General features: G+C 46.9%; 1 protein-coding gene across 14 annotated transcripts; it reads right to left on the bottom strand.

Annotated features, from left to right (window-relative positions):
* Positions 1 to 77: 77 nt before the first annotated feature.
* ADGRF3 (adhesion G protein-coupled receptor F3) lies at positions 78 to 26,251 on the bottom strand. Of its 14 annotated transcripts, XM_049095426.1 has the most exons (17): positions 25,928 to 26,249; positions 24,434 to 24,556; positions 23,998 to 24,115; positions 9,578 to 9,948; positions 8,530 to 8,590; positions 7,965 to 8,132; positions 7,308 to 7,481; positions 6,566 to 6,784; positions 5,819 to 6,028; positions 5,207 to 5,350; positions 4,835 to 5,031; positions 4,271 to 4,450; positions 1,957 to 3,339; positions 1,425 to 1,466; positions 1,273 to 1,335; positions 806 to 861; positions 78 to 212 (listed from the first exon to the last, which is right to left on the bottom strand). In XM_049095426.1, exons 4-17 carry the CDS (start codon positions 9,659 to 9,661, stop codon positions 161 to 163), a joined length of 3,033 nt encoding a protein of 1,010 aa, XP_048951383.1. In that variant the 5' UTR covers positions 9,662 to 9,948; positions 23,998 to 24,115; positions 24,434 to 24,556; positions 25,928 to 26,249; the 3' UTR covers positions 78 to 160. The 14 variants fall into 14 exon arrangements, 12 of the variants coding, with proteins under 12 accessions (XP_048951383.1, XP_025310229.1, XP_025310227.1 ...); XR_007402889.1 differs by lacking the exon at positions 24,434 to 24,556 and having other exon boundaries at positions 806 to 885; positions 25,928 to 26,246; XM_025454444.3 differs by lacking the exon at positions 24,434 to 24,556 and having other exon boundaries at positions 9,578 to 9,746.
* Between the last annotated feature and the right edge of the window lie 14 nt (positions 26,252 to 26,265).

Here is a 26,265-nt window from a genome sequence, read left to right on the forward strand (position 1 = left end):
CCCTGAATAGTTAAAACAATTTTTATCAAATATATCTATAACATGAGCTGTTGGTTAATTAAAAACTGGTTGAGACGTTTTTACTTGCAATCATTTCGAATTTTAATATCTATTGATTATGTTTACTGAAGAGGCAAGCTTATTCATTAGGCAGCTTTAGCTAGTTTTCACGATATTTTTGCTTGAATAGCTTAGGGGTGGGGACAGGTGACCTGCAAGAGAAAGGAACGTGACTAGTGGAAATATTAGCCTGTCCTTGCTGAACTCTGGGAGGGCAGAGGGGCTCTCAGAGCACTGGGCCAGGGCCCACCTTGGTGGATTCAGACACATTCCCTTGACTCCTTTGGAGGAGGAGGAACACAGGCTGTGTGTGTGGTTCCCTCAGAGCTCTGCCTTCCCCATGAAAGGGCTCACCCTGCAGCTCTGGGCTGCTGAAGAACTTGCAAGGCTGCCTTCCCCTCTGGATACTAAGCCCATCAACGGCAATTCCTCTGAAGCAAGGGTTTTTCAGGATAATTAAAAATTGGACAGTGCAAAAAGGAATTTTCAGAGAACTAAATCAAGGATTGTTGGTAGTAAAAGTCCCCCCAGCTTTCTGTGAAAGCAATAGAAGGTGCTATGCCATCTGCTCTCTCAGGCCTCCACCTCACCCCATCCAGAAATGTCTATGCTGGAAAAGTCTGTCTTCCAACCCTTGGGCTGGGACAGCTAGATGAAGAGGAGTCTTCTTTGCCAGGAAGCCCTTTGCTACACTCAGCTTCACTCCGTGCTGCTCACACTGCTTCCAGGAAGGCTTGCTTCTCACCTGGCGTCTTCACTTCTTCCTCCACGGTGCTCTGGGACGTGGGATTCATACGTAGCCTAGGAAGGGGCAGAGTGGCCCAACTGCAGAGCGATTGTTATTGTCAATTCCCCTTTGATGAGGCTGTACCCATCACGTCCTCCTCTGTCCTCCTGCCAGGGCCACAGAAATCCTAGGGACTTCGCCCTCAGCCACGCTGACTCCCATGCTTATCTTAACTTTTCCCTTCATACAGTAACTGAAGGCAGACTTTCAAATGGAAAAACCAGAAACAAAATGAGTCTCCAGGAGCCCAGGGGCCTGACTCTGACTGCTCTAACCGGGCTCCTGTCTCCATTGTTGGTTAGAACCTGAAACATGCTCATTCTACAAGACAGCCCCAGTCTTCTCTTGGCTTCTAGCTGTGCCTGTCTCCTCTCGGGAAGGCTGCTCTCAGCGGGAGAACTGAGGATCTGAAGCCAGCAGCTCACCAGGGAGATGGTGGAGTTGGGGGATTGGGTGCGGCAGAAGCGTTCAAGTAAAGCCTCTCGTACCTGCGGGAGAGATTAAGGCCCAGGTAATGCCAGCCCAAGGCCTGACGCGGGCACTGCAGGTCAGCCGGGGGTTAGGTGGGCGGACTCACCTTCTTGTCCATGAGGCAACCAAACAGTAAGATGAAGACACCCTGAAAAGAGGGATATGGGGATACATTAGTCAACGAGGGAGGAATCCCCCGAAATCAACTCTCCCTCTCCTCTTCCTCAGCCTCTGTCCTGGCTAATTCATGTCGTGAGGCTTCCCATCTAGAGTTTTCCTTTTTTTTTTTTCCATCTAGAGTTTTCTGTACATTAGCATCATCTGGTGCATAGAATCCGTTTCAGGTGCTTCTCTTACTGCTTTGGTCACAAGGGAGATGCCCAAGTTTTGGGGTTCTGGCAATTCGGACTTCCCTGGCAAAACCAGATACTGTTTTACAGGTAAGAAAACCAAAGCTCACAGAGGTCTGTCCAAAGTTCTCCAGCTAGTCAGTGGAGGAACTGGGATCCAAACCTAAGTCTACTAAAATTCCTGAGACTGTTTCTTCCGCTCCACCGTGACACCTCCTTAAGAAGGGACTGGCCGTGGCTTAGACTGTGTCAAAGGATGAAAAGCACAGCCACCATGTTGTCACCCACCTGGGTGGTGTTGAGAATCGTGAAGATGTAGTGAGGAATTATGGAGACTTCCTCCAGCAGCGTGGCCAGGCCCAGCCCCCAGGTGAGGCCGAAGATGGGAGTGAGAACGAGCAGGGCTTTGATCACCCCCAGAAGGGCATGGCGCTTCTTCACCTGGGGCCCCTCGGACAGTGAAGGTCTCAGGAGCTTCAGCACAGCCATGGCTAGTACCAGCCCATTCACACCCACGATGGCCAGCACTGGCCCCACAAACGCATAGAGCGCCCCTCCCTTCCCATTCAGCCAGCATGCCCCCTCCCCCAGGTATTGCCCTCGGGGTAGGTAGAGGCCCAGGGCAGCGCCTGCAAACCCCATTGGGCACATGTAGCCGAGGACCACCATCAGGGAGAGCACTCGGCCCTTGGACAGCTGACGGAAGACGAAGAGCAGCTGGTGAGCCAACATCAGGGCCTGAGCCAGCATCCAGAAAAAGGTGGCCAGGTAGAGGAAGTGACAGAGGAAGGCGGCAGCCAGGCAGAGTGGGCTTCGGGGCCCTGGAGGAAGCAGTGGGGCTCCCAGGAAGCAGGTGTCAGCAGCCAAAAGGCAGAGCACCACGTTGAGCAGGGCCGTGTGGCGTAAGTAGGCAACTTTGTTCTGCACCACCACTCTCCACACCAGCCTGTACACACCCAGGCACACAAGTAGTGCCAGGATAGAGGCCCCCAGGCCCACCCGACTCAGCAGCTCCAGGGTGGGGTTTTCTGGAACAGTGTTTCGGGACATGAGGATGGAGAAGGCAGTGAGGTGCCTACAGATACACTGAGAGGTCGAGTTGGCGCGGGCGCTCTGCACCCGGCACCCTTCGTCTGACCAGCCCCCCTTGCCCTGGAAGAGATGGTGGTCCCAGAACACACAGTGGGAAGTGCTATCTGTGCCCCCGAAATCCATGATAACTTCCCCTTGGTTGAAGGCCTGGCCGCCTGCCATGATGGAGATGGCGAGGACCAGCCCAGGAGTGGCATAGAGGGAGCTCCCCAGCCCTTGTCCATAGTTTGAGGGCAGAAGGTGGTCCAGTTTCTGCAGTACCAGGCTAGTAATACTGATGTCCGTTCCATTATGGCCCAGAGGGGCCAGTGAGCGTCTGGGAATGTGTGCCTGCAATGGGGGCTGAGTGGAGAAGGAGGCTCTGTAGTCAGCAGGAGATGCAGGTCCAAGGAGCTGGGTCTGCAGCCTCACGTTACGCAAGCTGAAGGAGAAAGGGTGATCCCGTGGGCACAGGCTGCGTGCCAGGATCTCCACGGCCAGCAGGAGATCTGAGCCCGCTGAGGGCTCCTGGGCCTGTGCTGGGGCCCACAGAGAGCTGGTGTCCATGTCTAGGACCTTGTCTGTGGTCTTCAGGAGAGCCTGTGACAGCCAACAGAGAGATCCCAATGGAGAGATGAGCCCTGGCTGCTAGAGCCAACAGCACTGGGCCAGGGGTACAGGGCACTATAGGCCCCAATCTCACCTTTCCTGGTCCAGCAGAAGAGCCAAGGGTAAAGAGAAAGGGGGAGAAGAAAACAGACCTGTGAAGGGAGAGTTTCTACATGGGAAGAATGGGGAGCTGTTCAGCTAACCACTGGGGTGGCTTCAAGTACGTGGTCTCCTGATGCACATCCAGCCTCTCCATCTGACAAGTTTTCTCCCCAGCCCGTCCATCATCACTTGGGGCACGTGGGCCCTAAGGGGGCCCCTCTTCAATTCTTTGACCCCTCTAGGTCTATAAAGCTAAGAATGGTGGCCCATGCTAGAGGGCACAATGTTCTGAAGTAGAAGGCCACACGCGTCTGTCCCCCCATATGTGATATACATTCCCAGATAGGAAGAGTGTGTAGAGTGGTTGCCCCTGGTTATTCTTTTGGATGCAGCTCATTGGTTACCAACTGTTGCCCATATCGAGAGCTGATTTCGGTGAGTGCAGCAAAGCCAAGAGTGTTCATGTATCTCCATGTAGGTATCGTGTGTGTGTGTTTCAGGGAACTGGGGGCAGGGGGTGTCTTCACACCATATCTATGCATCTGCATGTGCATGAATGCCTCTGAACTCATGTCTTCACACCTCTTCCTGCCTTCTCTGATCTCCCATGTGTTTCCACCATCAGACCTTCTCCACATTCCATGGCCTTGGGGACTGGTATCCGAGAGGAGAGATGGATCAGGGGAGCAGACGCTCAGCTCCTAGAAAGCTCTGCTGTCTGACAGCCCATGGTGATGTCAGGGGGATGGAAATGCCCAGAGGTAAAGAGCTTCGGGTCCCCACCTCCCAGCTGGCCCTTGCCATGGCTCAGAACTCTCACCTCCAGGGCCCTGCGGGGAAGCTGTATTCTTGTGTCTACCACCACCTTGGCCAGCAATGATATGGTGCCCAGCAGCGCCAATAAGTCAGAGGGCGAGCTCACCACTGCCACCTGCTCCGACAGCTGTGCCAGGATCTGGGACACCTCCGCAGCAGGCCAGCCCTGGCCTGCCTGTAGCAGCTGAGACAGATGAGACAGCCGGAATTGGGGAGTGGAGTGGGTGAGTCCTCACGAGGGAAGGGCCGCTCCTCCCCCATCCAGCTCTTTCCTCCGCAACCCTGTGCACCATCCCCAAGGGAGCAGGAAGCAAAGCTCGAGGGAGCCACATGGAAGGAACTGACACCCACGTTCCTGGGACAGACCCTTGGTGGGAATGAGATCGAGAATAGCACGCTCCACTCTACGGCTGCCGCCCGCACTCCGGGGCTCTGCTAGGCTCTAGTTCAGGGAAGGTGAATGACCTGAGGCTGGGCCGCGGGGGAAAGGCTTCTAAAGCCGGTCCCGAGTGAGGAAGGGGTAGGTCCTGAGGCAGAGGCGCGTGGGCAGCAGGGCCTGAGGCGTTACCCAGGCTCTGTGATGCAGGGCCAGAAGCTCTGTGCGTGTGCAGCTGCTGCGCACGGGCTCCCACGCCCCATCAGGCCCACAGGTGCGCTCTACCAAGCCCGTCCTGTTCGCCGGACACGGGGCGTGTGCCACGTGGCCAGCCTTGGTGACATTCCAGGTGACAGCTGAGGAGTCCTCAGGGCAGGTGGTGTCGCCATCTGAAGAAGGGCATCAGAGAGGCTTGGCAACCACAGTCCAGCCCCAGCCTTTCCCCGGGCAGAAACCCGTTCAGGCTCTGGAGACTGGCTGTGGGGCTCCTGCGCAGGGGGACATCGAGGAGTGCCCAGGGCCAGCAGGTGGAGGTCAACTGGCTGGACCCCAAGCCCAGCATACCCTGGATGATGGTGACAGAGATGGGAACCCTGAGAAGGGCCAGCCCTGGGCTCTGCAGCTCACAGGTGTATGTGGTGTCGGCCGCAGGGCAGCGCTGAACGGTCAACACAAAGCACTGGGAGCCTGGCGTGTCCACTGAGGAAGCTGAAGGCAATGGGGGGGAGGGCAGTTACTGGGCCCGGAAGGGACCTGGAACCCGGCAGGCCCAGAGATGTCCTTTAAGTCTTTCTAGCAACTTCAAAAGCAGATGATGCAGTGGGGAAGAACTGAGTGGCACGCGGGCATTGAACTATGGAAGTAGAGCTTAGACTTTGGTGAGGAGCCCCTGGGGGTCTGTAGCCCCAGGACCTGAAGCCAGGTTCCTCATCTGTAAAATGGGAACTTTCATCAAACAAACTTCACAGAGTATGTTGCAAGAGTTCATTAAGATTGTGTGAACACATGGAACACATTCTGCCCACAGTTATCTACACTCGGGTGGTTATTGTTGTATCAACAGAATCAGATTGCCCGTGGGGTGCAGTGCTGGACTTGGACCCAAACTCCCAGGTGGAACTGCAGCCTCTGCTTCCTGTGAGCTGGGGAGCCAGCTGCCACCTGTCCCCACCATACCTCTGCTGCCCTCTTCAGGACTCCAGGAAGCTGTGTAGGTCAGATGTGTGCTGGGGATGCAGCAGGTCAGCTGGAAGCCAACGCAGGTGGAGGAGAGAATGGAGAGCTGGTCTGGAAGCCGAGTCACATCTGTCGCCTGCAGGGCCACCTTCACCACCTGGGACAGCTCCCACCTGAAGCCCTGAGCCTCAAAGCAGCACGTGTACTCACCTGCAGATACACACCTGCTGCACCTCCAGGCTCCTCCAGCACCCACCTGTGCCACAGAAGCTCTGCTGCTTCCAAAGCCACACCTGAGCTCTGCCCTCCCGGTCTGAGGCTTAAGCCCAGCAAGATCCCTGTTCCAGAAAGGATTTCTAGGAGGAAGAGGCCTGGAGAAGAGGCCCTTGCCTTTTTTTTTTTAAGCCTGGAGCCATGAATGCTAAGGTGAGCTCCTTTCCCACTAGGGGATGCCCTTCCCACACCACCTGCTGCCACTGCAACATCTTGAAGCAAAACACACGGTCTGCTCTCTGTCAAAATGGACCCCCTACCTTCAGCATTCTTCTGTGATCATCGTTCACATCAGCAGGCCTCTTAGCCTTTGCTTCCCCAAAATAAATAAATGGAAAGATGCAAAGGGAAAGGAAGGGGAGAGAAAAACAGGAAGGAGAAGAGAGGGAGGAGGAGGAAGGTAAGGGGAGCAGGGGAAAGAAGGGTGAAAAGATTTGGAGGACAGAGAGACAAGAGGCAGGACAGGCAGGCTACCTGCCCATTTATGGGAGACATTGAGGATGCTGAGGACAGCCTGGCCCGGGCTAGAGGTCAGGGACACATGTGTCCCTGGCTGCAGGAGGATGGGTGTGGGGCTGCCCGGGGGCCGCAGGAACCAGTCCAGGTCAGTGGTTTCATGGTTCTTGACGAGGGTCAGATTGAGAGTGGAGCCAGGCGTCTGCACCCAGGAGTTGGGGCTCAGTGTTCCGGGGGCTGCAGGGAGGCAGGAGGCAGCAGCCCCTTAGAGCAGGAACTGTGGCCCTCTGCGGCTAGGCCCTCACTCCTACCCCATCTTCAGGATCCCATTCCTCCTCACTCCCTCCCCACCACCCCCAGCACTGTTTTGTTTTGTTTTGTCTGGATGAGTGCAGGTGTTGTAGTCCGGCTGGAGGACCCTGTCATTGGGACCAAACAGGGGAGCCTTGTGGCCCATGATTTGCCCTCCTCTGGGTAGCCTGGGGCTGCTGGAGCCCCATCCTGGCCCTCTGGGGTCAACAATAGGTGCTCTAGCACATTCTCTCCTTGTCCATGTGTCTCAGGAGCCCTGTTGTTCATTAGTCTCACTACTCAGGTCCCAAGCTTGGGTCTGTGACCCGCCAGGGTAACTGGGATTTCTCCCACCCGCCGGAGGTCCTGGGCTTGGGCCAGCTGGCTGAGATTTGGGGGTAAGAGAAGAGAAAATACACGCTTTCTTTCCCTTGGGCTCATTGGTTTCCACGTTCCCAACCTTCCTCACCAGGTGGCAGCAACTGGCAGTACCCGGCTTCTGCAGGGCTGAAGACCAGACAACCACAGGGCCTGTGGTTGTGAGGCATCTGGCAGGCTTGGTGATGGGAGCAGACACTGGCGTTCCACTGGTACCCAGAGAGGCAAGCGCAATGGCTGTAGCCTTCGTGGTCGACATTACACTCTGCGGCAGAGGGAGGGCCAAGAGGCGGGCAGGCTGAGTGAGCCAGCCAGGTAGGACGAACAACTGCCTGATACCTGAGAGGCTCTAGGGCTGGCTGTCTGGAGCCATCCCAGAGTCACAAGAGCCCCAGCCATCAGGGACTGCCCCCTCAGCCAGGGTTCAAAGCAGCAGAGGTCCTGCTGGGCCGTCATCAGGGGAGGGGAGGGCAGAGAAGTCTGAGCCCACCACCATCTGCCCAAGAGGGTCTTTGTCAAAGTTGAGAAGATGAGGACATGGAGCAGGAAGGGAAGGGTCTGTCTGGTGGGGAGGTGGGGAAGGAGCTGGCCTGGAGACCCTCCAGGAAATGGGAGGGGCCGGCAGTAGTTCAGGCAAGCTGGCTGCAGGAGGCCTGGGACGCCCGTGTCCCCTTCTCTCTGAGCCCCCGGTCCCCCACAAGTGATGTAAGAGCCATTGAGAGGCAGGGCTCAGTAGAATGCCCCCTACCTGTCGTGAGGCTGAGGCCAGTGAGAGTTCCTGGGGAAGAGGAAGCTGAGGCAAGGGGCAGAGTCAGGGTCCCGGAAAGTGCCAGTGGCCAGGTCTGATCTGGAAAGTCCATCTGTACATAGACCGAGGCCAGCGCTGATTCTACAGGAGCAGAGGCAGAGGCAGCGGCTGGAGAGGAGAGGTGGCAAGGCCACAGGCTGGTCCTCTTGTGCCTCCCACACCTGGCTGCACACTGCCCTGACAGCACCCAAGGCAGATCCCACCTCCCACAGCCCAGCTAGGTGCTGATGAGACTCCAGAGAGTTGTAACCCCTCACTGACCATGTGCATTCACACAAGGCGCCATGTCACCCTCTCCCAAACCCTCAGTTCATAGATGAAGCTCTCGAAGATGAATGATTTTAAGGCCTCACAGCTAGAGACCTGGCCTCTGGACCTGTGTGACCACGGGGACTGCCGTGGATCCAGTCCTCTGTATGCCCTCCTCTGCCTCATTCTCTGCTCCCCACCCCCAAGTCCTTCCTCTCTTCCCTCCTTCCTCCTCCTGCTCACTCCATCCACTTACCACTTGCTCCACTCTTTTGGTCCAATTGCTGCCCCAGTTCCCCTCCAGCCTGATTCTGTCCCTGGAACAGAGCACAGGGGAGAGATCTCTGAGATTTCTTCCAGGGACACCTTCTTCCCCAAGCTGCTCAGGTGCTGGCCCAAGTAACCTAGCATGACTCCATCTCTTCCAAGCTCTTCTTTTTGCCAGAATCAAGCAAGCACCTCAGAAGAGGAAAGCAGGTTTCTAGTAGGAGGCGCCAGGGATACAGTCCCTGGGACTCTCCCAGGGCCTGCAAATCCCCCCTGAACCCAGGAACCAGGCACACCCTGGAGAGTCAACATGCTTTGTTTAATTCCTTCCTGAATTTACCTGTCCCTGGGCCTCTAATTGAAATGGCTATGTCTGGAACCCCAATGGGGAGGGCTGGGCAGAGCTGGGGGTGAGGTGGGGGCAGAAGCCTGGGGACTTCTGTTTCCTCCATAGGAACTGCCACGAGGGGAAGCATAAGGCAGCATCTTCCCTTAGTCCCCCGTTCATTCGTTCGTGTAAATTAATTCCTTACCAACTCCTCCTTCTCTCAATATTGTATGTGAATGTGGGTATCTATCTAAAAACAGATACACATGTCAATATGGGTATGGATTCGGATATGGAGAGAGATACAGATGTCTTCCTGGGAAAAAAACAGAAACCAAAAAGTGCTGATCTCGACTCTGCTGTCTTTCTTCAGATTCTCTCCTGTCCTCTATGCCCATGGTTTCCAAGTCTGGAAAATTCTTCTTTTCTTTCCATTTTTAAATTGTAACCTTGACCGGGAGAGCCTGTATCCAGAGGGCAGCTGGTATCACTGGAGTTCACAGTGACTCAAAGAAACAAAAGCCATCCCACACCTCTCAAAGATTTATAACAAACTGGCGTCTCTTGTTTTTACATTACTTCCTCTCCCTCCAGCCTTTGCTCTGCCACCTGTCCCTTCATCCACACCTTGCTGCCTCTCATGATGACATATGTCACCCTATGTCACCTCTGTAGACCTTCCCTGGGTCCTCGCCCCAGTCTTACTCACAGGTTGGGATGCTTGGGCTACTGGTGACCCCACCAGTGGGAGAGTCATGGCCAGGAGTAGCACGGGGGCAGCTGAACAGACCATGGCTCAGTGAAGCAGTCCTCAGGAGTCCTCCGGCTGCTGCATGATGCAAATTTCCTCAGAGAAGAGCTGGCGGGGCTCAGCAGAGCTGGGATGGGAAGGAAGAGGCGATGGGAGCCAGCGGAATGAATTCACAGAGGAAGTGCTACAGTCTGTGACTGAGTCACATGGGCATCTAGGTCTCTGTGGGGCCACTTGGAACCCACATGCCCTAGTGAGAATGGTCTGTGCAGGTTCCCCCTGGGGTCTGAACCAAAAACTCTGGGACCTGGAGAGGGATTAAATAAAATCTTAAAAAAAAAAAAAAAAAAAGACAACATGTTTGTAGCCTGATGATTGAGTAAAAGGGCCAACCTTAACATAATTACTTTTAACATAATAATTTTTTTTTAAGATTTTATATGTTTATTCATGAGAGACACACAGAGAGAGAGGCAGAGACATAGGCAGAGGGAGAAGCAGGCTCCATGCAGGGAGCCCGAAGTGGGACTCCATCCCGGGTCTCCAGGATCAGGCCCTGGGCTGAAGGCGGCGCTAAACCGCTGAGCCACCCAGGCTAGCCTAACATAAGAATTTTTTTATCTTACATTAGTAACATAGAAAATGGGCAAAACCCAAAAAAAGTCAGTTTACTGAAAAGAATTATCAATAGTTTGATACCACATTGAAATAAGAAAATTAAATTGAAAACAAAAAAGAAAAAAAGACAAAAATCAGGAAACAAAAAAGTTAAAAAAATGAAATAAGAAAATACTCTGTCACTAATTATCAAAAGATAAGACATTGATCATATTCAATGTTGACAGAAGTATAGTGATACATGCATCCAAAAATGCGTGTATAAGTACGTTCAAGGCAGAGTTGTTTGTGATAGCAAATATGTTAAACAACCAAAATGCCCATTCAAAAGGGACATTTCCAAACAACATAACATTGTGGAAAAGAAGTGAAGTAACTCTATTTTGCAGTGAATCCCAATATATATGGTGAAGCTTAAAGTGTATATTATGCTCCTTTTACATAAAAAAGGGAATCTATATTAAATAGCTGTGCTTTTTATACTAGAATATTTCTGGAAAAATATCAGAAAGGTGGCAACTGTTGCTTCTGGGGAAGGGGATTAAAGGTGTGGATGTGTCTGTTCAATATATATTTTTTCGAAACATAGGCATGTGTTTTTCTAATTGAAAAAAGAAAGCATAGATTTAAACATGCACACACGCGTGAGTATGCACACACACACACATACACAGAGTTCCCAGGGCAAAAATCTAGCCCCAACACATTTCTATTTCCACCACCACCTCAACTCTCCCCTTGCTAGGACGGCTGCTGAAGCGTAGCAGACACACAGAAGAATTATATGCATGGGAACAAAGACTTTGTTAATAATTGATTTCAGAGAACTTGAGAATGGTGAAGAATCAAGTTTGAGAAGCTGGATGTGTGAGGCCGTCAGCACATTGGGAATTGTCTACTGAGGGGCCTAGGGGATGGGGCCTCCCCGGCAGCATCTGGCACAGTCACCAGAGTGCATCAGTCAAAGCATGAAGCAGTCCTGGATGATGCTGGACAGGGTCTCTCAAGGAGGAGGGACTAGAGGTGGAACTGTCTGTAATCTGAGAGAAGTTTCTTTTTTTTTTTTTTTTTTTTAAGATTTTATTTATTTATTCATGAGAGACACAGAGAGAGAGAGGCAGAGACATAGGCAGAGGGAGAAGCGGGCTTCGTGCAGGGAGCCCGATGCAGGGCTCGATCCCGGGACTCCAGGATTACGCCTTGGGCCGAAGGCAGGCACCAAACTGCTGAGCCACCCAAGGATCTCCAATTTGAGAGAAGTTTAAAACATTTTTGCCTGTACCAAAAATGCCTACAAAAGATTGGAAGGAGGGGCACCTGGTGGCTCAGTGGTTGAGCATCTGCCCTTGGCTCAGGGTGTGATCCTGGGGTCCTGGGATCAAGTCCTGCATCGGGCTCCCCACAGGGGCCTGCTTCTCCCTCTGCTTATGTCTCTGTATCTCTCATGAATAACTAAAATCTTAAAAAAGTAAAAAGGAAAAGATTGGAAGGAAATGCTACAGGCTTAGAAAGTGTCTGTTGACTTTACTTCAGGATTCCTCAGGGCTTAACGTCGTGTACCAGAGGCCCTAAGTAATATTTGTTTTAAATGACTCAATCAAGGTGGCTTGGTAGTTCAGTCAGTTATGGTTTGCCTTTGGCTCAGGTCATGATCCCAGGGTCATGGGATCGAGCCTGCACTGGGTTTCCTGCTCAGCAGAGAGTCTGCTTCTCCCTCTGCCCCTGCTCATGCTCAAATATAATATAGAATCTTTTTAAAAAAATGAACCAATCAGGGATCCCTGGGTGGCGCAGAAGTTTGGCGCCTGCCTTTGGCCCAGGGCGCAATCCTGGAGACCCGGGATCGAATCCCACATCGGGCTCCCGGTGCATAGAGCCTGCTTCTCCCTCTGCCTGTGTCTCTGCCTCTCTCTCTCTCTCTCTCTCTCTGTGTGACTATCATAAACAAATAAATAAATAAAATTTTAAAAAAATGAACCAATCAATAATTGAAACACACCACAGGGCACCTGGGTGGCTCAGTAGTTTAAGTGTCCAACTCTTTCTCTCAGGGTTGTGAGTTCAGGCTCCATGTGGGGCTCCACACCCAGCATGGAGCCTACTTTTAAAAAAGAAAAGCAGCAGCAGCACATCAAGACATAAACAGTGGTTGTAACTAAATGGTAGGATTTAGCATGTTTTCCTATGTTCTGTATTTTTCAATTTTGTTCTATAATGAAAAAAAAAGTCTTAATAAAAAGTATCAAATCTTGAGGTACCTGGTGGCTAAGTGGGTTAAGCAACTGACTCTTGACTGTCTCAGGTCGTGATCTGGGGGGCAGTGTCTCTTCTCAACGGGGAGTCTGCTTCAGAGTCTCTCTTTCTCCCTCTCCCTCTTCCCCTCCCCCTGCTTGCGTGCATGTGCTCTCTCTCACTCACTCTCAAATTAATAATCTTAAAAAAAAATCTTAACATTCTCAACTCCTTTCTTGTGGACCAACCAGGTTCAGAGTCCTTCAAGTTTGCCCAGGTGTCCCAGGTTGCCAGGAAGCATCCAGAGGCTGAATCAGGTCTCAGGCTTAGGGTGGGGTTCAGGCAAACAGGTACTTAATTGCTGCCACCTACCTACTCCCAAGTCCAAGGTCAACTGTAAGGCTATTGGCCTCTGTCCTACATGCCTAATGAAATTTGGAAACCATTAGGTTTCTATCCCTGCTAGCAGCTTCTCTGGGATCGTAGGTTGTACCCTGGGTGAAAGAAATTTCCTTTCCATTCCTTTGTGTTTTGAGCCCTCCAGACCATGTCAGCAGGGTCTTTGAAAACAAAGGATTGTAATCTGGGTTTCTCTTATCTATATTCAAACAGGTTATTTTAGGAGGTTTTACTTCCTTTACTATGTAAACTACTAATAGGTTACTAAAGAATAAATGTAGCTTAGACTTTTATCCCATGTGAATCCTAACTTCTTAGTCTCTTTCCACCTGACATGACAGGACATTACTGGAAACATTGAATGACATTAAATGTTGGGAAAGGACCTTAGCTGAAATACTGATGCAGGCAGGTTGGGTCTGAGGATCCAGAGGGGGGTCTGGATCCAGAACCAGCCAAGAAGCTTCTTGGCTTTGTGCAGGATAGAAGTCAAATGTGAGCCAGGGGGAAGTGAAAATAGAATATACTGAATAGTGTGAGTGACGGAGAATAGATGGAGTGTCTGGGAGGCTCAGAAAGGAAAATCTCCTTGTTGCTGGGTGTCAGGGGTTTACATTGGGAAGGGGTCTTTGAAATATGTTCCTTCAGGAATCCAGGGTAGGGTCCAATCTCAGGTGAGTGACCGGTGAAGAATTGCTGTTATTTCATAAACTGTTGAAGGTGGGAACTATTGATGCCAGCATCAGCCAAGGTTTGTTCAAAGCTAGTGTCCTAGAACAGGTTTGGGATCCGGCTCTTCTTAGATGTTGTCAGGTGTTTGGGGGCCGAGGATGAAACTCAGAGAATGATTAATTCTCTTGTTCCCCTTTGGAGTGGGAATGTAACTTCTCTGGTTTTTACTCAGATGCAAGCTGAAATATAGAACGTGAGCAAATAGGGCCTTGCAGGGAAACAGGAGAAATGGAGCCTTTTCAGTTCCCCCTACCTCAATATTATCTACTCCATCTACTCCAGCTCTCTCACTTTATAGAAGAGGAAAAGGAGCCAGGGGATCACACAGCTTGTGGAAGACAGAATTAAAGCTTAAAGCTGGGTCTTCTGACTTTGAATCAAAGGAATTTAGATAAAGGGAATTATGATGGATCAATTTAAATATAGAATAAAAGGAATTTCTGGCCACAAAAATGCATTAAAGATACAATGAGATAGCATTTGATCCAACAAAGAATACAGTTCTTCAAAAGGGCTTCTTTTCCTGAGGAGGAGAGGAAACCAATATAATATAAAATCAGGTGAGAGTGTGGAAAGTATGTGCATAAGAATCAAGCAGTTCTTTGAAAGTCAGCTCATGAATACCTTACTTATTTAGCTGTCCTTAATTCAGCAAATGTGGTCATTGGGAACAAAGCTGTGATGTGCAAGGAAAAATATGAAATGTCTTATACAAATCACAAAAGGCTACAGGATGGTAATATGACTCCATGAAAGAAGAACAATTTTATTCTGAGTTTGAAAAAGTATGTGTTCAGGTTTGAGAAGGGGCATGTAATGGAGAAGCACACATGGGAGTCAGACCAGCTGGGGATCACAAGGAGCTTATTACTGGAAGAGCTGAGTGAGAGAAGACGGTTTGGATCTTCACCAGATGCACTTCTCAATACATCCTCCTTGAACTGAATTTACCTAAGCCAGTCCCTGCCATAGCCAAGCATCTCCGGGTCTCCCTTGTAGGGACGAGTTTGCTCAGAATGAGTCTGGAGGACTGGCCATTCCCAAAGAGGGATCACCCAGAGTTTATTCTGCACATCTTACCAAGCAATTAAATGGCTCTTTCCTTGGGGAAGAGGGAGAGGGAACAAAGACTATATATCCTTCTGGGGAGGAGAAGCTCCCTCTCCTGGGTGGAAACGTGAGAAGAAAAGAGTAAGTATTCCTTGCCAACACCATGCGAGATTATAACGAGATTTATTTCAATATTCCAGAGAAAGAGAAAACTGGAAAACTTCATTTAATTAATAACAAAATAGACAAATGAGTAGATTTCATAAAGTTAGTAAACCTAGAAAATCTGTTTCAACAGTATGTTACAAGCCTCAGGAGACTGTGTGCCAAGAGCAAAAAAATAGTAGGTACTTGTTCTGGAAGCCTATTGTCAGTGATTCTATTCCTCTTACTGACTCACTTCCTAGAATTACCCTCCACCCATAATCCCAGGTTTACTATGAAAGTAGTCACCTTATAAGAGTCATGCTGCTGCTCCCTGAGTACAGTACAGTCAGTGAGGACACATCTAATGCCACGCTGGAACATTTCTCTCTTCTGAGATATTCTGGGAGCCAGGACCTAGTGAGAGCCTGAGCTTGGACCTGCCACATATAAAAAGCAGCTACTGGTTTTTGGTTTTGTGGAGAGGACTGGGGAAACGGTCCACACTCAAAGGGAGAGTGAAGCTAACATGTGGACAGAAACAGAAGTAAGAAGAGTCCACTTTTTCAACTTTAGTTTATTCTTGATGCTCCTTTGCACTCTTGATCTTAAGTTCCATTAGGGACCCAACTTCTTTTAATGATTTCCCTTCTTGCTTGAGCTAGTTAGAGCAGGTTTCTGTTATTTGCAGCCAAAGGAATGTGTGTGTAGATACATGCTCAGAAAAGCCAAGGAAGCTGTGATGGTGGAAAAGTGGTATTATGTTAAGTTACAGAATTAAAGAACTTTGTGATTCAAGACAACCATTTAATCTTTCTGGAGACCTCTCTTTTCACATCAATACAATGAAGAAGTTGATCTTTTTTTATATGATCTTTGTAGCACAGTTGACCCTTGAATAACATGGGTTTGAATGGCACAGGTCCACTTAGATGAATATTTTTTCCCCAATAAATACATGTAGTACAGTGCTATAAATGCATTTTTTATTCTTTATGATTTTTCTTTCTTCCTCTTTTTTTCTGGAATAGCTGACACATGATGTTAATTTCAGGTGTACAACATAGTGGTTCAGCAACTTTATACCTTGTGCCATGCTTACCATGCATAGCTCACCAAGTGTAGCTACCATCATGCACCATACAACGCTATTACAATACCATTGACTATATTCCCTATGCTCTACCTTTTATTCCTGTGACCTATTTTCATTCCATACCTGGAAGCCTGTACCTCCCACTCTCCTTCACCCCTTTTGCCGCTCCCCCTCCACTCTCTTCCTTCTGATTTTCTTTTTAAGATTTTATTTATTTATTCATGAGAGACACACGGAGAGAGGCAGAGACATAGGCAGAGGGAGAAGCAGGCTCCCTGAAGGGAGCCCAATGTGGAACTCGATCCAGGGACCGGGATGACGCCCTCAGTTGAAGGCAGACGTGCAACCGCTGAGCCACCCAGGCGTCCCTTCTTTATGATTTTCTTAATATTTTGTTTTCTCTAAGTTACTTTATTGTAAGAATGCAATATATAATATATATAACACACAAAATATATGTTGTTTATGTTATCAGTAAGGCTTCTGGCCAACAGTAGGCTATTAGTGGTTGTTTTTGGGGAGTCAAAAGATATACGTAGATTTCTTACTGTGCTGGGGTTAGCACCCCTAACCCTCAAGTTGCTCAAGGATCAATTGTACTTTAAAAATCTTGTTCCACTTTCTTTTGACCTTCATGGTTTCTGATGCAAAATCCACAGTTATTGTTCCCTTGTAAGTAATGTATCATTTCTATGTCTGCTTTCAAGTTTTTTTCCTTTGTCCTGACTGTTATGTGGGTGGGCTGGGCTTTTTTAAGGCTTACCCTGTTTTGGATTCACTGAGCTTTTTGCATATGTAGCTTTATGTATTCCGTCAAATTTGAGCATTTCAGCCATTATTTCTTCAAATATTTTTTCTGCATCACATTCTTTCTCCTTTGGTTTTAGAATTCTAATGACAATTATTATTATTATTATTATTATTATTATTATTATTAAAGATTTTATTCATTTATTCATGATAGAGAGAGAGAGAGAGAGATGGGCAGAGACACAGGCAAAGGGAGAAGCAGGCTCCATTCAGGGATCCCGACGTGGGACTCGATCCCGGGACTCCAGATCATGCCCTGGACCAAAGGCAGGAGCCAAACCGCTGAGCCACTCAGGGATCCCCTAATGACAAATATTAGACTTTTTTTTCTGTATTTTTTCATAGACCCCTGTGGCTTTGTTCAGTTTTTCAAATGTTTTTCCCCTCTGATGTGAATAATAGATGTGATCAAGTTAAGGATCTTGAGATAGGGAGATTATCCTGGATTATCTGGGTGGGCTCAATGTAATTACAAGGGTCCTCATACAAGGAAGGAACAAGAAATGTTCCTCCTTTTTTGTGAGGAACAAAAAAGAAAGATCTACAACTGAAGGAGAGGTTGGGGTGATGTGCTTTGAAGATGGAGAAAGGGACCATGAGCCAAAGAATGCAGGCAGCCTCTAAAAGCTAGAAGAGACAAGGAAATGGATCTTCTCTGGAGCCTCTGAAAGAAATGCAGCCTTGCTGACATCTTAATTTTAATCCTAGAAGATTCACTTCAGATGTCTCATCCTCATGACTGTACCATATGACATTTGTTTTTTCTTTTTTAAAAATTTTTATTTATTTATGATAGTCACAGAGAGAGAGAGAGAGGCAGAGACACAGGCAGAGGGAGAAGCAGGCTCCATGCACTGGGAGCCCGACGTGGGATTCAATCCCGGGTCTCCAGGATCGCGCCCTGGGCCAAAGGCAGGCGCCAAACCGCTGCGCCTCCCAGGGATCCCTGTTTTGTCTTAAATCACTGTATTTGTAGTAATTTGTTACAGAAGCAATATGGAACAAATAGAATCCATGTAGTAACTTAAATTTTTGATTATTGTATTACCATTTGGATCTTTGTGCTTTTCTTTTTAATGTAATGCTATTTTACTTTTAAAAAATTGAGATAAAATTCACTTAACATAAAATTTTAAAGGGTACATTTCAATACTTTTTAGTATATTCCCAAGGGTGTACAATGATCACCACTATCAGTTCCAGAACATTTCATCACCCCAAAATAAATCCCATACCCACTAGTACTTATTCTCAATCCTCTTCACTCTTATCCCCTGGTGATCATGATTCCACTTTGTCTCTATGGATTTACATATTCTGGACATTTCATACAAAGGGAACCATATAGAATATGGTCTTTTGTACCTGACCTCTTTCACTTAGCATAATGTTTAAAGGTTTATCCATGTTGTATCGTGTATCAGTCCCCCATTCCTTTTTATGAGTAAATAATATCACATTGTTTGAATGTTCACATTTTGTTTATCCATTCATTAGTTGATAGACATTTAGGTTGCTTCTATTTTTTGGCTATTATGAATACCACTCCAGGAGTGGTATTGCTGGGTCATCTGGTAACTCTGTTTAACTTTTTGGGGAACTGTCAAGGATTTTTCCATATATGCTGCATTGTTTTGCAATTACACTAGCAACAACACGCAAGAATTCCAATATCTCCTCATCTTTGCCAACACTCATTATTTACTGGAGTTTCCTCTATTTTTTTTTGTACCCACTTTTTAAAAAGATTTTATTTATTTATTCATGAGAGACACACAGAGAGAAAGAGAGAGAGAGAGAGAGAGGGAGGGAGAAGAGAGAGAGAGGCAGTCAGAGACACAGGCAGAGGGAGAAGCAGGCTCCATGCAGGGAACCTGATGTGGGACTCGATCCCGGACTCCAGGATCATGCCCCGGGCTGAAGGCAGGCGCTAAACCACTGAGCCACCCAGGGATCCCTTTATCTTTTTAATGATTATATATTTTATCCCACTGATTTACCATAGTTTACAGTTTGGGTCCTTAATTCATTGTACATTTTGATTGTCTGAATTTCCCCCCTGCAATGATAAAATATGGCTCTTTCTGAATCTTGTCAATGGAGATTCTTATCTTTCAGATTATTTCCTGGAAGTATGTTCTTCCAAACTGGAGTTACCAGGGCAATGAGTATGAAAAGTATTACAGCACCTGTTGCTGCCAGCAACATACATTTCTCTATTTCCTCATAGTCTAATTTAATTCAGTGAAAACTTACTAAAGCCCCTCTCTTCCTTGCTGCTCGCTGCCAGCAGAGGTGGCAGCCATTTCCTACTCCACACCATGGCTGCGCTCTGACTTCTAGTGAAGCCCAAGATTTTTAAAAGAGGACAAAGAAGTTCCTCTGGCACCAACCAGACCAATAATGTCAAAATTAAGTGCAACTGGAGGAAATAGAGTGTGCAGAAGATCAAGGGCCAGATCTTGATACTCAGTATTGATTATAGGAGTAGCACCAAAACAAAGCACACGCTGCCCAGAAGCTTCCAGAAGTTCTTAGTCTACAATGTCAAGGAGCTTGAAGTGCTACTGATGTGTAACAAATCTTATTGTGCAGAATTGCTCACAATGTCTCCTCTGAGAACTTCAAAGCCACTGTGGAAAGAGCAGTCCACCTGGCCATCAGAGTCACCAATCCCAATGGCAGGCTATGCAGCAAAGAAAATTAATAGACAGCTTATGTGCATGCCATATTTTATGTTAATAAAACCATAAAATTACCCCCCCCAAAAAAAAAAGCTTACCAAGGACTTACTGAGTACTAGGCATTATGCTAGGTCCAGGGTTTACAGATGTGGTCCTTACCCTCAAGGCACTTAGAGTTCAGTAAGACAGATAAGAAAATAGATAATTTCATAACATGTAAGTATGAATAAAGAAGTATGCACAGGATGCTGTGGAAGCACAGAGAAACAGTGGGAACCCAAACCCATAAGTGTGTCAGGGGAGCACTGGGAGGATGAGTCAAAGATAGGAATAAAGATAAAAGAAATTCAGAGCAATCAAGGAGTTAGATGTTTCAAGGAAACAGCAGCAGGCAGTGGAAGCTGATGAAAAGTCAGAAAAGAAGTCTGAAAGTGTCCATGTGATTTAGCAACAAAGTAGAAGAGCCTGGAAACAGCCATTTTTCAGTGGAGCTTGTGAGGTTGGAAACCAGACTGGAGAGGGTTGAGATGAGTGGGAGATTTGGAAGTAAGAGACAGATTATGTTGAGTAAACAAAGCCTCATGATAAGGATTTTTACTGTTTAGTTTGTTTTGACAGTTTTTTTTTTTTTTTAAAGATTTTATTTATTTATTCATGAAAGAGGCAGAGAGAGAGAAGCAGCCTCCATGCAGGGAGCCTGACGCGAGACTCGATCCTAGGTCTCCAGGATCACGCCCCGAGCCTAAGGCAGGCGCCAAACCGCTGAGCCACCCAGGGGTCCCAGCAGTCTTTTTTTTTTTTTTTTTTTTTTTTAGTACCTTAAAACAATTCAAGCATCATTTACTGGTTCCCAATCTCTTCCTGATGAAGCATACTTACTCTTTAACTATTGTAGCTCATCTGAGGTGGCAGAGTGTTTGCAAAGATGGTTGCAATAATGCCTCCCCATCCTTCCGTGCAGGCTCTACTGCCAGGTGACTTTGCCATTCCATCTATTAAGAGGTGAATCTATTTTCCTTCCCATGAATCTGGGCTGGGCTGCTTGCTTGCCCTGTCCATGAGAATGAGACAGAAGTGACACTGTGACTTCTGAGCGTAGGCCTTGAAAGGCCTCACGGTTTCCACTCCTGCTGTCTTGGGATAGTAATAAGACCATCAGGACTAGCAGGACTGCCCAGCTAAACCCAATCCCAATTCCCGACCCACAGAATTAAAGCAAATAAAATGGCTGTTATTTTAAGTTACTAAGTTTTGTGTGATCTGTTCCGTGGCAATAATTAGCTTTTACATCTGCTGAACCTTTTATTTTCTTGCAGCTCATGCCAACTAATAGGACATTTCATAACGAAAGGCTAAGTATCATTAGTCTATCAAAGAGCTATTTCCATATCTTATCTCCTTGATTATCTAAATATTAAATCAGTATCTATAAGATCTCAAAGTCTTCATTTAGAGTTTTGTTTTGATTCTCTTGGTTTCTTATCCTTAAGTCAATTCTCTAAGACAAAATATCTCACACTTTTAACAGTAAACTTTTTAAAAAGGGGGTCGTGAGGGGAGGAGGGAAGAAAAACTGAAGAGCCAGGGCAGTACTGGTCATTCACAGAATGCAGTAATAATGTACTCCTTGCCTGGAGTCCATGTTTTATTCAAATTTGTATCTCCAAGGTCTGTAATGGTTTCTGTATTTGACACATGGCTAGAGTTCAACAAGGATACAGGAAAAGATAATGAAGTTGTAACTTCTACACATTGTTTCATATTTGTATGTCTTGTTTTCTGAAAGTAGAGCGGGCTTTTGCTACAGTTCAGCAGGCAGCACAGCCTTGGGTGTTACAAGGAAGATCTCAAAGCCTTATGTAGTAGACATCTATTTGGCAACTATTGCCTGAACCTCTGTCTCAGCTTTTTGGGGATTCCTACAGGAAAATGAAGCATGGCAATATTTCCTACTCTCTTGCTCTTAGGTTTTTCTGCTAGTACCTTTCTCTTTCACTGAAAATTGTTGATCTCAATTCCAGTGATCTCGGTTCCATGAAGACAAAAATAATTCTTACTCAAAAATGGGGTGTTGGGACACCTGCACGGCTCAGAGATTGAGCATCTGCCTTTGGCTCAGGTCGTGATACTGGGATCCTGGGATTGAGTCCCACAACAGGCTCTCTGCAGGAAGCCTGCTTCTCCCTCTGCCTATGTCTCTGCTTTTCTGTGCCTTTCATGAATAAATAAATAAAATCTTAAAAAAAATGGAGGGGTATCTTGTATGGCTCTATGCTCAAACTGGAATAATAAAAATAGTGGTTATATTTGGTTATATCTGCAGATCTGATATTAGATGAGCCAAAAAGGAATACGGAGAAAGGAATAAAGAATAAGGAGATGGGGTCATGCCACTATGGCTACCCATCTGAAAGATCTGTACTTGGTTTACCTAGAGTTCTGCTTCCATTATGGTGCAATAATAATGGGGAGAGGGATGTTTGTGTAGGAGAGGTATCAATTCTCTGCTCAGAAAATACAGATGCTGGGGATCCCTGGGTGGCGCAGCGGTTTAGCGCCTGCCTTTGGCCCAGGGCGCGATCCTGGAGACCCGGGATCGAATCCCACGTCGGGCTCCCGGTGCATGGAGCCTGCTTCTCCCTCTGCCTGTGTCTCTGCCTCTCTCTCTCTCTCTCTCTCTGTGACTATCATAAATAAATAAAAATTAAAAAAAAAAAAAGAAAATACAGATGCTGGGTCACTATCAGAACTTCAAGGATGCTCAAAATAAGCCCAATATAAAATTTTATGTGAGATCAATTTTTAAAACATTTTATTTTTAAGCAATCCCTACACCCAACGTGGGGCTTGAACTCACAACCCCGAGATCAAGAGCTGCATGCTCCATCACTGAGCCAGCCAGGCACCCCTGTCTGAGATAAAAATATTTCTCTTTTTATATATAACAGTCATGTTCGTGAATAATGGCTATTAAAGAGAAATAATCCCTCATCTCCAAAACAAGAATGGTTATGTATGCAGAGTCTAAATAAATTACTAGACCTGTCATTTTACTCTTATCATACTAGGCTCCTGGTTCCTTCTGAACGTTTACACTAATTCTCTCTGGGTTTTGCATGACTACGGACACAACTAAGTTTGTGTTCAAAGATGAAGGGAACAAAAATGGCCAGAAAACCTTTGGGAGGCTGGTGGGGTGACAAGTCCCAGAATAGCAGAGACACTACCCTCCTCTACTGACAAGGGAGGTAGGAGGTACAAAGCAGCATTAGCTTATGCTGAATCCCAGTATGTTGCACAGACTTTTTCTGTGATCAAGAATTTTTTTTAAAAGACTTTATTTATTTATTCATGAGAGTCAGAGAGAGAGAGAGCCAGAGACACAGGCAGGGGCAGAAGCAGATTTCCCACAGGGAGCCTGATACTAGACTCGATCCCCGGACTCTAGGATCATGACCTGAGCCAAGGGAGATGCTCACCAACTGAGCCATCCAGGTGCCCCTGTAATCAAGAATTGGATTGATGACCCACTCAAATAGAATTTCTACACATTGTTACCTAGTAGGATTATGTTTGAAATATGTAAAATACAGCAAAGCCCAGGCAGACAAAACCTAACTTGAGAAGGTTTACTCTAGCAAGGGAATTCCATTTTTAAGAAAAAATAAGCAACTCAATGAGGTTGTTCAGTTCTTCCCTAGTGTCCACCCCCCTCCAATCACCTCTAGCCTTGACTTGAGAGTTTTCCCCTTTTAAGGATCTTACCATGGTAACTTGTAGAAGCAAGGTGTAGTGGAGAAATTATGGAAGTTTGATGATCTGTGTTCTTATTCCAGTTTTACCACATACTGGGTGCCTTGGGTGAGACATATATTCCTTCTGTTATTCTGTTCTGTACAATTAGGCCCATTGCTCAGGCTTGTTAAGATGATCTAGTGAGGTGTGCCTGAGTGGCTCAGTTGGTTAAGTGCCTGCCTTTGGCTCAGGTAATGATCTCAGGGTCCTGGGATTGAGCCCTGCATCAGATTTCCTGCTTAGTGTGGAGTCTGCTTCTCCCTTTCCCTCTGCTCATGCTTTTTTTCTCTCAAATAAAAAAAAATTATTATTATTTTTTAAAAAGATGATCTAGTAAGATGCCAAATTCCTTTGTGAATCATAGAATTGATTAGTATTAAGGCATTACTGTTATTTTAAAATGGAAACCAAATCATCGCTGTTTTATAAGCATCCTCGGGGAACCCTGACCATTTTTTACCACTTTAATAACTTATATTGGAGTTTTTAAACTATATTAATCTTTAAGTTCCAATTTCTAGATATCTCTATTTTTCTGACAGCCTCTTACTTAGGACTAAATAAAACAGAAATGTCAGGAGTGAAAACACTTTTTTCCCCCCCAGGTTATATTACAAAGGTGATAACATTGCTTCTACTACAAATATTTTCTATGATGATCATTCTGGAAGGCAGAAAGTGTGATTAGTGTATGACATGTAGAAGAGATAAACTTCAGTGAGTGAGGAGGCAGACAAGGGATAGGTAAACACAGGTTGGTTTTTTTTTTTTTTTTCTATCCCCTACAGGTCTTATATCAAAAATCATTTGAGGCATACCTGGGTGGTTCAGTTGGTACTCCCATTGGATCTGCGCTGAGTTGGTACTCCCATTGGATCTGCTCCCATTGGATCTGCGCTGATACTCCCTCTCCCTCTGCCCCTCCTCCTACTCTTTCTAAAATAAATAAATATATCTTTAAGAAATAATTTGATATGAATATTTAAGAACTCTTCATATTGATTAGAAGAAATACACAGTGGATGAAATCTGTAGCATATTCCTTGGAAGGTAGCTTTTTTTTTTTTTTAATTTAGAATCCAATTTTAATTTAGATTATATTCATCCAAACTCCTTCAACAAACACTTCACCTCAACAACTTAGTTCAGTACAATGCTCAGTTTCCCTATCCCCAATATGGGGGTCAGGCAGTTCCACTGAATGTGAGTTCACTGTATGTCAGCCAGCATGTCAGAGCCAGCGTCTCTTCTCACCCGGTTGCGCTGATGGAGCAGCTCCCATGCTTGCAGCTGTGATCCAGAGGGTGTCTATGCTGAATGCAGAAACTGCCAGGACACTGGTCACAAGCCACCTGCAGCATCTCTTCTTGTTCCCCACTTTTGAGCATCAGTACGTAAAAATCTTTTTTAAGATTTTATTTATTCATTCATGAGAGACACACAACAGAGAGAGGCAGAGACACAGGCAGACGGAGAAGCAGGCTCTCTGCAGGGAGCCCAATTCGGGACTTGATCCTGAGACCCTGGGACCACAACATGAGCCAAAGGCAGACGGACTGCTCAACCTCTGAGCCACCCAGGCACCCGTAAAAATTTTCTTGAATGCAAAGGGACATTTATGTGCAGCACGAGTAAGATGATGAGTACATTGTCCAAAAGTCTTATTTAGTGCAAATTCAGTTTTCTTATCTATACACAGAAAGGATTTAAATACAGTACATGCATAAAGGAAATACTTTTATGTTCAAGGAGGTGGTTTCATAGTTTTCCTTTCATTAGAGCCAATTTCCCTCCTAAAGGGAGATTCACATTTCTAATGTCCTCAAAGCAGATGGTGCACAGCACATCAAAGAGATCTTTGCTCATTCATTCAACAAAATGTATTAACCATGTATTATCTGCAAGGCACTAGACTATAGGACATGGGGGATGTTAGGATGTACAAGATACAAATTCTCTTCTTAGGACAAGTGAGGGGAAACAGTCACTCAAGCTTATTGATCCTCTGCCATGGACCAGGTCCGATGACAGAGGCTTTGTATCTATTACCTCACAAGCATCTCATACTTTAGAAGGCAAGACACACGCGGAAATAATAATATGCCTGGCATATACTGAGCGCCTATTAATTAACTGTTTAATGAATAAGGAACCTAAGAGATCTCAAAATAATCACCCTTGTTTAGAGACCCAGAGATTGAGAGGCCCCCTTAGTGGTTTCCGGTGCCAAGAATCTCACTTCGGGTTGGGTAGACCACTTCCGAGCTGTGTAACGAATGGTCTGATCCTGGGCAGGGCAGGTCATCTGAATTTTGATTTCCTAATCTGCGAAGTGGGGAAAAGTGCCTGCCACTTCATAGTATTGTTTTGGGGGTTGGTGAAAACCTATGTAAGGTTTCCCGCAAAGAAGGCGCTCAAAAAGAAAAAAAAAAAAAAAAAGTGGTAGAAACTCTAAGACTACATTTTACTATCGGATGGATACACTCGAGCCATTGATCTAGTGTTCATTCTACAACCGGCTCCAGTTAGGTGCACACGCTTCCTGCAAACGCACTTCAAGACCCCTAGGGACGCGGAGACCAGTGCTTCTATCTGGTGGGAGACATTAGCGACTGCAGTTTGACTGAGTGGAGAGGCCTGAGGGACGTCTCCGGCGCCCTTTCACGGCCCTTTAAACTGCAAAGCGCCTGCCACCGACGTGCCCCCCCCCGGCTTCTCGACCTCTCATCACGAATCCTGAGCACCTACCGCGCGCAGCGCACCGTGCCAGGAGCTTGGAGCGAGCCAGGCACACATTCCTTCTCCGGGCTTTTACGTCACAGCTTGAGGGAACTAAGCTCTCTTCCCTGACGTACTCCTGAACTGGTTCGTAGGAAATCAGCCTACCCTCAACGTTAGCCCGAAACCTCCCCACGGGAACCAAACACAAAACCTCCCGCCTCTCGCGGCAGGGAGGAGCAAGGCCTCCTGGGAAATTGACCTTTAGCCTCCACTCAGTCCTTACTTCAGCTCACCAATTTTGACGCTAGCGAATGAAGCGACGAGAAAATCTGGGAGGCGGGACTTAGTGTTGTCTGATCCACGCT

Source organism: Canis lupus, chromosome 17 (genome assembly GCF_003254725.2).
Source record: "Canis lupus dingo isolate Sandy chromosome 17, ASM325472v2, whole genome shotgun sequence".
NCBI lineage: Eukaryota > Metazoa > Chordata > Mammalia > Carnivora > Canidae > Canis > Canis lupus.

Coding starts and splice junctions, on each gene's coding strand:
- ADGRF3 (XM_025454446.3), bottom strand. CDS start 9,661: ATGGTCTGTTCAGCTGCCCCCGTGCTACTCCTGGCCATGACTCTCCCA. Junction 7,482..7,964: donor TGGCCTCAGCCTCACGACAG/GTAGGGGGCATT, acceptor CCTCTGCCGCAG/AGTGTAATGTCGACCACGAA. Junction 4,451..4,834: donor CCCTGCATCACAGAGCCTGG/GTAACGCCTCAG, acceptor CATCTGTCTCAG/CTGCTACAGGCAGGCCAGGG.